The sequence below is a fragment of the Rhincodon typus genome, chromosome 30 (genome assembly GCF_021869965.1).
Source record: "Rhincodon typus isolate 14 chromosome 30, sRhiTyp1.1, whole genome shotgun sequence".
NCBI classification, from domain to species: Eukaryota; Metazoa; Chordata; class Chondrichthyes; order Orectolobiformes; family Rhincodontidae; genus Rhincodon; species Rhincodon typus.
In genome coordinates, this window is record NC_063361.1 from 23823350 (window position 1) to 23838806 (window position 15457).

Consider the following 15457-nt stretch of genomic DNA (forward strand, 5'->3'; position numbering starts at 1 on the left):
ATTCTGTTTTATATAGACTCTGTGAAGTATCCTGGAATGTTTTATTTTAAAGGCACTATATCAATACAATTTGTTGCTGTAAGGGAGACCAGTAGTTGTGAAAGCATTTTAAGATAATCTGAACATGAAACAGTTTATATATTCAATGAAAAGAAATTAAAATTAAATCTGAATGGGAATATGAGGTCATATTTAGAATTGACATTCTTTGACAGAATTCCATCTACGTGTTACCAGAGCAAACATGAATGACTTGCAAATGATAATGCAAGAGAACCCCAGTTTATCCAAGGTGGTGATAGTTTTCATGCCATTTAATCCTCCTAACCCATTTCAAAACGTTCAGTATTGATATCCAGGTCACAACTGTCGCATTAGCCTGCAACTGATTTCCATTAATTACAAATTACTATGCATTAATATAGTAATTCAACATCACAAAGAAATGTCAATTATCCTTTAATCAGCAAAAAAGCCACAATTACAAGACAATCCATTTGAAAACATAGGGTAGTACCAAACTAAAACAATACTTAAGTGTGACACAACACTTTCCACAAAACTCACTACATTTAAAAGAATATTTTATCATTTTGCAATTAAGTTGGACATCAAAAATTCAATTACCAGTTATCTTTCTGTTGTGTATATTGGCTGTACGTAAAGAATGAATGAAAACATCTTTCCCATTTTCATAAACCAATGTAATTAGTAGCGTTAAGATCAACACTTTCATTTTTACATTTTCCTTGGACTACAGCAGTGTGGTTACCATAAAGTGTCACTGGGTTTGCACATGGATAAATACTCAATGATGTTATTGGTGATATAATTTCATGCCATCAATTATTAACATCAGAAATTACTTTATAATCTGAACAGTTAAATCCAAGAGTACAAGCGCTGCACTGAGGGTTTCACACCAGTTGACTGAGAGCACCCAATTCAGGGCTAGTTTTCTCAATGGCAGGAGTTAAGGACCTTTCAGAACAAGATGTTCCCAGTCCACAACTACATAAGAAGAGTGATACCTTTCCCAATACACGAAGATATATGACTGGGATACTCCACAAGTAAGTTATTTACTTGAACCTGGCTGACTGAGGCCCCATCACTTAATTACCTAGTTAAACAATGTTTCAAATCACTGTTAGGCTCAATTACTAACTAAAATGTTTAGCCTACCTTCCACTGAGAATATTTAATTAAGAAAATCTGAGTAAAACCCCATCACACAGCAGCAGTGGTGGTTTACCAGCTGTGTTATTATTTAGTGTAGTTTAATAACCTTTTGTGTTCATCCCATGATTTATCAGTAATACAGACTGAAAACATTTATTGCAAGGAGGCAATCTATTTCACAGGCTTAACTAATTATCATGGGCTGCCTTGAAAGATGTCTTTAGAATACTTAATTACGTGAAATAATGATACCTGCAAAGGAATTACAAAATTGAAACTTAATCCAGGGTTCAGGTCATGTTATGAGCCAGCCAAACAAAGCTTAAATTCACCTGAAGCTCAGGATTAAAATTCATTTTTAATTTACTGCCTCATATCTGGCAATTTGTATATTTAAAAATGAGAACACAGTTATGTAAATAGAATTTTATGCGAACTACATTTAAACTTCATTCACGTCTATTTATATTAGACGCAATTTTAGGGAACAGTGCAAGCTCAAATACTCTGCAGGAAGGTCTTCTGTCCTTTGTCATTGCACCAACAAGTTTATGCATAAATGAGTGAAATACTCTGCAAAGTTAAACATCAAAGTAACATGCTAATTGTAAAACATTGTTAAAAGTCTAAAAATCTAAAAATATAATTATATAATGGAGATGTTAATTAAATTATTTCAGTTGAAGTTCCTCATTTGATCTATTTCAATCATTAATATTAGTATGCATACCAAGCAAGTTCTCAAAATGAATCCTTGTTTTCTCCTTCAATTTCCTGAAGATTCTGACTGTGGACAGAAGTTCCACAAGTGTCTACAGCTTACATACCTCTTGCCCAAGATGCTATTCTTTATGCTTCAGCATAGGCAGTGAACAGTGGTGAACTATCAAATGTGGAGATCATTGCTTCAGAGCCTGATCCCATCTAAATCCATCACTTGAAGTTACTAGCCAGAGTTGGTATATAATACTCAAGAGCAAGAACTCAGATATACTTCAGTTAACTAGCTCCGGGGCATTGAGGCCACCTGTAGCATGTCCAATGCTGTCCATGCTCAGATGTAAAACAGACCAGAGACTGAGTATGACACTTACTGGTCTGCATGGCCACATACATTTTAGGCCACAAATTTACTAACTGAGGTACATCTATGACTAACGTACTCCCATTTCGTGCATCACACCCACTGGCTGTCAAGGGCTCAAACTTTAAACATATAATTTGCACACTTGTTTGTCTACAGCCTTTCAAGTTTGCACACCACTTCTCAACTTTGTACCTATAATAGTGCAGTGTCAGGCATAAAAGTTAATTAAAATACACATACAAGAAGAGTCAAAGAATAATAAATTCTGTCATGTCAATCTGCACTGAAAATATTTTCTGTACATAAGATATTCTTCTCACTTCACTGCTGCTGGATGAAGATCCCAGACCCCACCCTATAAACACTGTTGGTGCACCTACACCACATGAATTGCAGAATTTCAAGAAAGCAACTGGATACCACATTGGAAATTAATGATCGGCACTAAACGTTAGCCCCGCCAGCAATGCTCATGCAATGAATAATAGTAAAGAAAAATGAGGAGGCAAGTATAGCACAGCAATATAAAGAAAGGAATATTACAGCAAAAGCTTAAAATACATGTATCAGTTTAAATTTGAAATGTCTTTTATGTCTGATGATGTATATTGTTATATTACATAAATATTATTCCTAGTAAAATAAAATGTCCTTACATTACATGATAACGAACCTCATATGTATTCCCTGTGAAGGAAACACAGTATTGCATACAAGTGATCATACTGCTAAATAGAATTGAATCTATAAATAAGTACTTTTGCCTTCAGGAAATGTTAGCAACTCAAAAGTGACTACACACAATATTTATCACCTAACTAAGTTCACCTAACTACTATGGGTACAAACATCATCAGGGTGAAAATAAACACTTCATCTGGCCTGTGAAATCATAAATACATTTTCTTAGACAATGAAATGTTTACTAAACTCAGCTTTAATTATTTTTAAAATATCAGAAGCATGAATAAATTTTAAGGACTAACATCACCACATATCCAATGTACTTACTTGCTTTGGTCATTTAAAATAAATTCTGTGATAATCTGCTGTTTTTAATGCATATAAAAGGCCATAAAATTTGCCCTTATGCTAATCAGCAATTGTCAGTGACCACCACAAAGGACAGAATGGATTGGTTTAATCAGATTCAATATAATTATTACTTTGGTCAATAACTTCAATATGATACAGATTAACAAAACATAAGATTAGCCCTGGTTGTGACTTTTCTTTGATTTACAGTTCCATTCAACACTCGACTGAAATCCCACAGAATCTAACTACACAAATCTTTCTTCCTTTAAGAAGGCACGATCTACCAAACAATTGTTTACTCCTACTTCAAGATTCAGAATGCACCATGATTGGTAGCTCCAAAACCATTGGATGTGCGGACAGAGAGTTTACTTGAGAAAGTGTAATTTCAAATTGAAACATGAATATGACAAGATTATAGTTTGGCCTGAAACAGTAAATGCACAGAAGTATTCCTTAAATCAAGAAATACTAACAATTCTTCAACATTTAATTATCTGTGAGGGACAACACAGGACAGCTTTACTTCTATTGCTGATGCAAATCTAAAGTTCCAGGTGGTTGCAGCAATGAGCAAAACTGAAGGTAGAAATAATGCAAAAGACCACATGTATCTTACAAACTGAGTAAAAGCATCTGATGCAGCGTTTGCAAATTTAATGGAAGCAAATTCTGCTTCACCCAATCAATCAATTTCTAACTGGGTCATTATTAAACATGCATCAAAAGTGGGAAACTAAGTTTTAAAGAATGTTTCCGCTCAGCAACAAACATAATCCAATGGATAGCAACCACTCAAGAACCATGCATCATGACAATGAATTCTTCCCAACTGCCCATCAAAGTAAACTTCGGATAAAAGTTTGCTTGGGTTTGTATGATTCAGTTTAAGGCAAGAACAATATCCTGCTTCAAATTACTTTAAATCTTCGATGGTTAAAAACTGCTCGAGCAGGAATGAACTACTGCACTTATAATGTGGTCAGCTGTGACCGATATTGTTGTAATAACATCTTCTGTGCTAATAACTACACCTTCCGTCCCATCACTAAAAGAACTTGAAGTGTGCATGCAAGTGGTAAATGCTAACATCCTCCCCAATGAATAAAGGGAGAGAACACTACATATATTACAGAGAAAATACTGAATCAGGACTATTAACTACATTAGTAAGTCTAAGGCTTTTAAAATATGGGTATCTGCTCTGTATGGCCGAGACACAGTCACACTCAGATCTCCTTATGCTTATGTACTGGGGGCATCTTTTGGGGCTGGCTGTAAAGTTTTGCTGAGTATTTATCTAAATAAGGCTTATTTTTTAAAAAATTCCTCTCCAACATTCTCCCCTTTGCTGAAGGGATGTCATCCCACTGCAATATACTTTCCTGTGCACTCTTTGGAATCAGTTTGGGGCTGTTATTGAGGGCCTGCAACCGATTCAATTATAGGAAGCATCACATCAATCTTAAATTCACTTAACATTCATAATTAAAGTGGGAATCACAGTGAACTCTTCATGCTCTAGTTCATGAACACTGAGGTAACTTGCACTTGAATCATCTAAACCCTCTCTTTGTACTGAGATCATCTAAATTCAGAACAAGTCAGGATCAAAAAGAGGGTGATCTTGACCCAATTAGCTCAATATCTCAATACATTTATCCACTGAACCATACAGGAGCTGTAGTGTATATTCACAAATGGCACTAGTATAATAAACAATGTGGCTTTTCAGAACACAATAAAGAACACATCAGAATGTGTTGGGGTATCTGACTTTGCATAATCTGTCACTGCATATTAGTGATTGGGAATACTACCTTTCTGTAATTAAGTATTTTCAGGGATTGCAGTATTAATGTTCTATAAATGTACAAGAACCTTTCAGATGTTGTCCAGAATGTTGCCTACGAATGTTGCATGAAAAGAAGCATTTTGGACATTTATGTCCCTTTACTAAGGGGGCAACAACCTAATGCATGAAATGTGACTTATTTAAGGAAACATATTTAAATTTCAAGGCCACAAAAGGTGCAGCTATTATATCTGAAATCAATCAACAAACATTAGTTCACAGTTCAGTCCCTAGTCATTCCCCAGTTAAATTTAACTTATCGTCCAGCTCCGGTAATTCAGCAGAATGTTCCATTACTAGAACTGTCAGATTATCAAATTACCATTACACGCTTGACATCCAAATTAATGTACTCCTCTTACATGTGTAACACTGCCACACAGAGCACTATAAAATAATCAGGCAGACGAGTGCAGAACTGGTTGATGGATCATCTCATCAGTCCAGGAGCACAACATCTACACACAGAGGAGGACATGTTGTGCCATGCTGGAAGCCTTTAGTGAAAGGGCACTAACATCATTTGCGTTAACTGAGCAGCTCTTGCAAATGGTTGCCCTGAGAAGGGTAGTAGGGACTGTGAAGACGGGTGGTGTTGGAGCCACAATCAACATATTGGTAGGCATCAAAGGAGACTTGCTCAGAGTGCGACAGATACCAAGCTGTTACTGTTGCTCTGGAAAAGATTTAAAAAATAGAATTAACAATAGTTTTATCCTGTTATTTTTACAAACACATTTTTGGAAGACTGTTGGTGCATTTAATTTGCTGATCCATTTTAGCAATCAATAGTAGTTCTAACTCTGTTCATATTTGAGCAAGGCTTCTATTTAACAGGATTAAATAATTGGATTTCACAAGTTGATTGTTTTAATGTGACTAGCTGTTAGCAGTAGCTTCCCAAGTACAGTGATACATGGATAAATGCAAGACCTGAAGGATGTGACTGAAACTGCAAGTCATCTTTAGGTGCAAGGATATACAGACTGAGGCTCTAATTTACAGCACAGATTGAAATTGGAAGGGACAGCACATTCTTGGTTTTGCACAGAAGATCAGATTGTTTGTGGAAAACAGACCAGTTGGAAAAGAAGATGTAATCACACAGGTACAGAACAGTATTTAAAGGAGTAATCCAGGATAAAACCCTTTTGTTCCAACAGAGGACCACAACAAAAAACAAATTGTCTGCTTCAGGAAATCACCACTACACAGAAACAATCTGCTTATGCAGAACAGAACATCCTGTCCTTCATGATAAGAAGGAAAAATAGGAAAAATATGTGAATATGTGGCCATTATACTGTTCCCTTCAGACATGGGATGCACTGCCAAAGGGTTAAGTATAGAGGTCCAGTTAGATGAAGTAAATTAAATTACAGAGGTTTATAAAATCATGAGGGGTACAAATAAGGTGAGAGGCAGGTGTCTTTTCCCTAGGGTGGGGGATTTCAAGTCTAGGGGGCATATTTTTAAGGTGAGAAGAGAAAGATTTAAAAAAAAAACACACAAGGGGCAACTTTTTTTAAACACAGAATGGTTCATGTGTGGAAAGAACTTCTTGAGGAAATGGTGGATGTGGGTACAGTTACGACATTTAAAAAACATTTGGATAAGTACACAAAGAAGAAATGTTTTGAGGGATATGGGCCAAGCGCAGGAAATTGGGAATAGTTTAGTTTGGGAGTATGTTCAGCATAGACTGCTTGGACTGAATGGTCTGTTTCTGTGCTGTATGACTCTATGACTCGATTAATTTACTTTGATTACATCTGCATAGAGATTCAACCAACTAAAGAAACAGTCTAGTATTACAGTACTTACTGTATTGAGATCACAATATTGTGCACTTTAATTTCAGGCATTGTGCAGTAATGGCTTAAAGACAAAAACAAAAAAAAAGATAATGTTACAGATTCTCTGACATTTGTAGCAAATTACTCAGTAACATCTATATTTGTATACTGTTAGTGGTTCCATCACTATTCTCTCTGAATAGGAGTTTTTGAGATAGCATTAAGATTAATTTAAAATCAAAGGTATCAATTCAATCACGGTCTCAGCTTCACATAATGAAGAATGTCCGCTACGTTAGTTGCTGGAGACTGCAGAACAGTCGCTCAATAAAAGATGTCATCTTCAGGAAAGGAAGCAGGAGAAATGAAAGGTGTAACTGTTTTTGGGAATGCCCAGAAGGTACCAGTGTTAAATTATTACAATCACCTTAGACATTCTCTAAAAATGAATTTCAAATGTATTAGGTTGGCTCAATTAGTAATTTTCACACCTGAATCAGAAACCTGAGAGAAACAATGGTACAAAGTGGAGTATAGAATTTAGGCTACCAGGTCAATGTCACACTGAGAGGTTGTCAGAGGCTTTCTGCATTTAATGTTATATCAAAGTCATGTCTAAATTCTCAGATGAATGTAAAACATGCACCATGGAATCTATTAAGAGCAGCAAATTCTACTGGTGATGGCCAATATTCAGCCTTCAACAAATCTGAATTGCAATTTATCATAAATTAAGTGGCCTTGCTGTTGAGACTACTCAATTGTCTGTGACACATTCTAAGACTTTCTGAAGTCATAGAGGGCACGAAATGAATATTAATTATTTCTTTTACATCATAGTGTAATTTTTGTTTGTTTCTACACTGAATAGTGAGATTATTTTTCATTACATGTAACTCAAGGGAATTGTTACCCTAAACCATTGTTATTTCCACGATGGCCAGATAATTCCAAACAACAATTATAATACTTACTACATGCCTAAATCATCTAACATGGCAGTCACTTCATATAAAATCTGAAATAGAGGAAAATATGTAATCACGCTATATAGATCAGCAAAAGACACACAAGACTGACAGAGTGTAAAAGGAAATGGTCTTTTCTATGAAATTAAGATAACTGTAATTGTTTACAAATATGAATCACACTAACAATGATGAAATTCACCAAAGTGTTTGAACTGTAAAGCAAAACATGACAAATTTGAAACTGAGCAATTCTGACAGCAGTATCTGAAGGAATCTTGTTACAGTGATGTCCTCCTTCCATCTGTGTCAGTAAATAATCTGTGATAACTTCTCCACACTGAATTAATTATATATAGCACTCATTAATAATTAGTGATCCTTAGCAATTAGTGAGGTTTATTGTATGCATTTGGTCTAAATTTCATTAGAACAGGAAGCAAAACTCAAATTGCATTTCTAACAAGGAATATTCCTAATCTGCATAAACCTACTTATTACCTATTAAGTTACTGTGCCTCCAATAAACTCCCTTAACAATTTTTCCCAAATACTGCAAGGGCTCCAAATATCATATTGTTTTTGCTACAATAAAGATACTGTGTTTTCAAGTGCTTGTCTGAGAAACTGCTAAAATTTGATTGAACAAAACGAAGCCATTCATTTGTTTTAATTATATGGACACTCTGTTCTGTTATAAGTGAAAAAAAGTCATATGTCAGAGCAAGTCCCAATCTTAACTTACATTGTATTTTGTTTTCACTTTTCACTTTCAATAGAGAGATCAAAATTACCATACGGCATGTGTCTGAAGTTAAAGACTTTTACTGTAAATACTGTTATTTATCTCCCAAAAGCTAGCCAGATCTGCTTTTGACAGAATACAGAACTAGAGCTTAACACAAGCAAACAAAACCAATGAGAGTGGAAGTAAGTGCTAGTGATATTAGTAGATACAAGTTTTGCATGTTGAAAAGGTATGCCATTACGCTGCTCTGGGTAACCCGTTGAAAATTTAATTAACGTTCCTGTTAAAACAGCAACAACATCAACAGCACCCATAGTAACTGAGCCAATATTCATTACCTGGCCACCTCCCAAGGGCCTGAAAACTGTAGTGTTTTTGATGTTGACAGTTCCTAGAACTTCATTAAAAAACACAATCTGCACATTGAGATCTGTAATGCTGATGCTGTAGAAGTTGTAGTTCGTTACATTTATTATATTCTGCAAAAGAGAAAAGGAAATTAGCAATCAAAAGCCCAATGAGAAGAAATGAAGGCATCATACAAAGTGGATACTGGAGATGCTGTAAATGCAGTATATCTGGACTTCAAGAAGGCATTTATGAAGGTCCCGCACAAAAAGTTAATATACAAGGAGAGATCACATGGGGTTACGGTTAGTTTATTAGCTTGGATAGAGGATAGGCTAACCATAAAGTAGAGCGTCAGAATACACAGGTCTTTTTCTGGCTGGCAAGATGTAATGAACAGATAGCCACAGGATTCAGTCCTCAGACCCAAACTATTTGCAATCTATATTAATGACATGGATGCAGGGATAGGAGGTGCTATAGCCAAATTTGCAGATGACACTGAAATAGGTGGAAAATGGGTTTATTAACGAAATAAGGAATTTAAAAATGGAAATGTATAAGTTATGTGACTGGGCCAAAATGTGGCAGATGAAGTTTAACGTGATTAAGTGTAAGGTTATCCATTTTGGTCAGAAGAACAGAAAGGCAACTTATTATCTAAATGAAGAGAAACTTCAGAATGCTTCGGAGCAAAGGGATCTGGGTCCTCGTGCATGAACGGCAGATAACAAAGATGCAGGTACAGCTGGGTTATAAGGAAGGCAAATGGAATTTTGGCATTTTTTGCTAAAAGAAGAGAGTTGCAGCAACTGTAGATGACATTAGTGAAACTGCACCTGACATACTGTGTACAGTGGTGGCCCTATCCTTGAGGAAGGATTTAGTTGGAGGTGGCTCACAGGAGGTTCCTTAGATGGTGGGTTTGCCTTATGAACAGAGACTGAACAGTTTATGCCTATACTCTGCAAGGTTTAGAAGAATGAAAGGAGATTTAATTGAGATATACAAGATGCTAAAGGGGATTGACAAAGTAGATATCAAAATAACGTTTCCTCTTGTGGGGCAGTCTAAAATGAGAGATCATAGTTTTAAGAGAATGCGTAGGAAATTTAAAGTCAAGATGAGGAGAAATTATTTCTCTCCAAGGGTCATGAAACTGTGGAATTATGATGAGTGTGGTGAATGCTGGGTCAGAGAACAAATTTAAGAAGGCGACAGACTGATTTTTAATTAGTAATGGGTTGAAGGGTTATGGAGAATGGGCAGGAAAGTGACTTGAGACCAAGATGAGATCAGCCGTGATCATACTGAATGACAGAACAGGCTTGAGGGGCTGAGCTGCCTACTCCTGTTCATGGTTTTTAAACCATAACATCATTTCTTACCTTGTTTTGGAAAATGGAGAAGTGTCTACTGTTAATAAACAGTAGACACTTCTCCATTTTCCAAAACAGCCATCATTCTGGCTTTTCAGAGTACAGTAAAATGAGACATTTGTATTAATTGGTGCTGAGCTGTGGGCAGTTTCATGTTATGCAGTAGGATCTTCTGGAGGCTTAACTGAAACAGTCCAAATCATTTAGTACACAACCATTACATCAGAGAAGTTCGTCCTTTGGAATAGGGAGGCAGTGTCTGTTGAATATTTAGTTCTGACTTTTTAAAAATTTTTCCATGATATGTGTATGTTAATAGCAAGGCCAGCAATTGTTGTCCTCCACTGCCACCCTTTGCATCAGATGCTGCAGAATAAAGTTGCCTTAAATTTTCAGCAAAGATCAATGTGCCAATATAACCGATATTTTCCAATTTTGCAACAGACAGTATAGCTCACAGAAGCCACATTCCGGCCAGAATTTAAATTACATCTAATGTAAGATGGACCTACCGTTATTTTAAGAACAACTCTATAATTTGTCGTGTCATCGGTGACGTAGGCTGACTTAATACCAACATGTTCTACTTTAATGGAACGTGGGAACAGGAAGAAGATTGCAAGTCCACTAATCAGGAGGCTGATCACCACAGCAACTGCCACATAAAGCTTTCTGCAAAGAAATCATACCCCAAGATTGGAACCAATTTTCCTCTTTCTGGCTGTTGGTAAAATACCGAATTGTTACAACAGTAAACTATTAATACTGACGTTCGTTGCGGTTGCAGCCTCTGATCACTGTATGGAATAAGAGCAACCAGCTCATTCTCCTGACCTGGAAAGGCAAGAAAACAAAGAAAACAAACTTTGAAACATCATATTACCTACGGCATTGCAAGTGAAATTTTGCAGTTTTATATCAGCTTTGCTCTGTGGTATTATGTTCACCACTAACTTTCAAAGGAGTACAACTTCAGTGAATTGAGCACATAATCCCCGCTGACACTCTGGGCAGTACTGAGGGTGGGCTACTTAGTTAACAGCGCCACCTTTCAGATGAGACATTCAATCAAAGCCCTTTAGGCAGCCATAAAATGATCCAATTGTATCAATCTTGACCAATATTATTGCTTAATCAACATCATGAAGATCTGATGTTGATTAAGCAATAACATACTAAAACAGTAAATGGTAAGGTCCTGAAGAGCGCTGTGGAACAGAGGGACGTAGGAGTACAAGTACACAGTTCATTGAAAGCGGCGTAACAGGTGGACAAGGTGGTGAAGAAGGCATTTCACATGCTGGCCTTCATCAGTCGCCGCAATGAGTACAGGAATTGGGCCATTATGCTACAGTTGTACAAGTTGTTGGTGAGGCCGCACTTGGCATATTATGTACAGTTTTGGTCACCCGGTTATGGGGTAGACATGGTTAAACTGGAAGGTGTGCAAAGAAGATTCATGAGGATGTTGCCAGGACTAGCAGACCCGAGTTACATTGACAGGTTGGCCAGGATAGAATTTTATTCCTCGGAACATAGGAGAATGAGTAGTGACCTTGTTGAGGTGTATAAAATCATGAGGGGCATAGATAGGATGAATGCATACAGTCTTTTTTCCAGGGATGAGGAATTGAAAACTAGGGAATAGGTTTAAGGTGAGACAGGAAAGATTTGAGGAGGACCTGAAGGGCAACTTCTTCACGCAGAGAGTGGTGCATAAATGGAATGGGCTGCCAGAGGAAGTGATCAAGGCCGGTACAATACCAACATTTAAAAAAATATTTTGATAGGTACATGGATGGGAAGGTTTTAAGAGGGATCTGGGCCAAATGCAGGCAATTGGAACTAACTGAGTGAGCACCATGGTCAGCATGGACCAGTTTGGGCTGAAAGGCCTGTTTCCCTGCTGTATTACTCTAAGACTATGATTATCATTTAACAATATCAAACGACTGATTGTGGGTAAATTAGCTGCTATGCTTTCCTATTTTACAAGAATTTAAAAGTGCCTCACTGGCTTTGGACTGACTTCTGAAATGCTAAATTTGTGAAAAACAGTTTGTCTTTCTTTTAGAGTGTTTTAAAAATGCACCAGTGTGATATTTGGGAATGCACCATTATGAAGCATGTTCCTTTAAAATCACAAGCCTCACTAAACTCAGCTCTTAGATATTTTTAATCAACCTGTCCAAATATGATGTGACACACATCTTGATCAGATTACACTAGAAACCAGAAGGTCTGTATACATGTCCCATCAGTTGTGACGTGTCTAAACAAGTTAGTTTAAAAAAAAGCTGAGTTTCCAGTAGCTGTTGCGGTGCATTGGAGTGTCCCTACCTTTGAGCCAGGAAGACTGGGTTCAAGTCTGACCTGCTCCACTGTGTCGTAACAGGTTTAACCAGGTTAATTGAAAAAGATCCGAGTTCAGCACCAATCAGGCTCTTGTCGCTGATAGGTGTTGGTCAAGTCGCATCTCCTCCCAAAGTGTATCATCACATGTCCAGATTTATCCATAAAAAACAGAAGCTGAATTCGAGGGTCTTATGGTGTTGTGGTAATAACCCTTCTCTGGGACAGTAGATCCAGGTTCCAGTCCCACCTGTCTCTGAGGTGTATCATAACATGGTTGATTAAAATAACTAAAGAGCTAAATTCTGAGTGCCGGTTTCTGGACAGGGAAATAACATGTAATCAAAAATAACTTACTATATTTACAAAAATATATTTGGAAATCTCTGAAGGTCTTAGCTGCCTAATTCAATTTATGGATACTGGTGTACGTAACATGCAGGTGGTCAAAATAATCACTCAACTTATTAAGAATCATTGTCTAACAAATATGCAATTATTTTATCTGCATAATGTCTGTCCCATTATTGAATGCATGAGTAAGACTCTCACCAACTTGGCAGCTTAAGTTAGCTCTGAAAACTTGCGAACTACTTTTAGGTAAAGAATTCTGTGGAACAACCTTTTGACTTTGAACTTAGGATTTGCATTAAATCAACTTAATCAAAATATTTTTTTTTAAAAAGGCTCGCAGTGAAAAATCAAACAGCAGAACTGTTGACGATACTTCGCAAGTTTGGCAGCATCAGTGGAGACAGAAATAGAATTAACATTTCAGGTGATAAACTGATGAAAGGTTATTGACCTGAACTGTCTCCTCTCCACCTAGCTTCTCCTCTATTCATCTTCTATCTGCCTCCCCCTCTCTCCCTATTTATTTCAGAACCCCCTTCCCCTCCCCCATTTCTGAAGAAGGGTCTAGGCCTGAAAAATCAGCTTTCCTGCTCCTCTGATGCTGCTTGGCCTGCTGTGTTCATCCAGCTCTACACCTTGTTATACCTGAATTGTTAACTTGGTTTCTGTCTCCACAGATGTTATCCAACCTCTGGAGCATTTCCAGCTTCTTTTATTTTTATTTTAGTCTCCAGCATTTTGCTTTGTGATAAAGCTAAATTAGATAACTTTGGTCTTTTACTGTTGTTCCAATTCCTGGGCCAGTCTGAGCCCCACTAAAACTCATCAAGGACACATAAGTCCAAGTTACAGAGCAGAACAGAACCGCAAAGAATTCTCCTAAAGAGTAACTGTCAAAACACTTTTGCTAAAATTCATACTTGTTCAAAAGGAACAGAGAAGTCTCAATGTAAACCGGCATTTGTTTGTACTGTAGATATCTGAACAGCGTCCAAGCCATTGGCAGTGTTCTCTCCAGTAAATCACAAACATTGGCAACACTGACTTGTATAATTTCTAGATCCAAAGTAGCAACAACTAAGGCCAGAGAGCATGTATATAGAACACACTTAGCAGTGGAAAAGGGCACAGCATTGACGTAAATAAAATAAATACGTTAAAATAATGTCAAGAAGAATGTCACCATTATATGTTTGGCATCAATACTACTTCATAAAACACTGTCCCTAATTCTTCCGAGTTGACAAATGTATTGCCAACAACAGCGTGTTTGGAATTGTTATTGCTTGTTCATGGCTACAGTGGAATGTTCCTCTCCTTTAAACAGGGGTGGCAGGGAGTTACTACTGGAGAAAGGAAGGATGAAGCATGTTTTGTTTGACTAACATCATCCTTCTCGCGAACGTGCTAAGAAAATTATCTACCTCTGGGTATTCGTCCTGTTCCTTGACAGGTGGGACATGTGATACTCTCTCTTCCCACAAACTCTACATAAGGAACATGAGAACTGGCCTCTCCATTACTCTCTTGTACTTCGTTTGTGTTTTCTGGAACTGTTCTTTCAGTCTCGGGCACGATAGGTGCTGCATCCTCTTTCTTGCTTTGTCTTGCAAAATTAGGTAAATGGGAGAATGATTTACCCATGGCTTCTTTTACTAGTCCTGTAATATGAATTCAAAATAAAGAGTCATACTGTACAGAGATAATATTACTGAAAATATTTCAAAATACATTTCAAAGCTGAACATTATTAACCTGTATCACGAAACTTACAGTCTCTGTAGTCACACTGGAACTAATGTGCCGGTCTAGCTTTGTGCTTTGAAATACTGCTTCTGTTTTGTTTAGTGTTTATATTGACTGAAGGAGAATGAGGCTGGGGAAAGAAAGAAGCTTTGAAGGGTCATGCGACCTTTTTGCACTCCTCGACTTGGGCACAAATTTCAAGTAAAGTTCCATTTCCATTAACTGTAAAACTAATTTCTGGTTCAGAAGCTGATCAATTATGAGAAGGAGAAATCAAGGCTCCAACTTGTGTTAGTTTGAAGCTATAACTGCTCCCATGCAAAGGCAACATGTTTAATATTCAGGTGCACAAATTAATACTAATCTTAAATATCGTGACTCTCATCCTCACCTAAGTGAATCAATTACTAAATATAGTGTTTTGTTTTATTACAAGAAAAAAAGCAGCAAGTTCTCATTGAATCAGAGGTCTGCAGCGCATAAAAGGGTCCATCAAGTCTGTGCTGGTCAAAAACAAGCACCTAACTATTTTAAGAGATAGTAGGAACTGCAGATGCTGGAGAATCTGAGATACCAAGGTGTAGAGCTGGATGAACACAGCAGG

General features: G+C 37.1%; 1 protein-coding gene across 1 annotated transcript; it reads right to left on the bottom strand.

Moving 5' to 3' along the window:
• Window positions 1–442: 442 nt before the first annotated feature.
• tmem106a (transmembrane protein 106A) lies at window positions 443–14813 on the bottom strand. Its single transcript, XM_048614463.1, has 7 exons — window positions 14532–14813; window positions 11172–11235; window positions 10914–11073; window positions 9013–9153; window positions 7933–7976; window positions 6987–7040; window positions 443–5838 (listed from the first exon to the last, which is right to left on the bottom strand). The coding sequence occupies exons 1-7, from the start codon at window positions 14749–14751 to the stop codon at window positions 5691–5693; spliced, it is 831 nt and encodes a 276-aa protein (XP_048470420.1). The 5' UTR covers window positions 14752–14813; the 3' UTR covers window positions 443–5690.
• Between the last annotated feature and the right edge of the window lie 644 nt (window positions 14814–15457).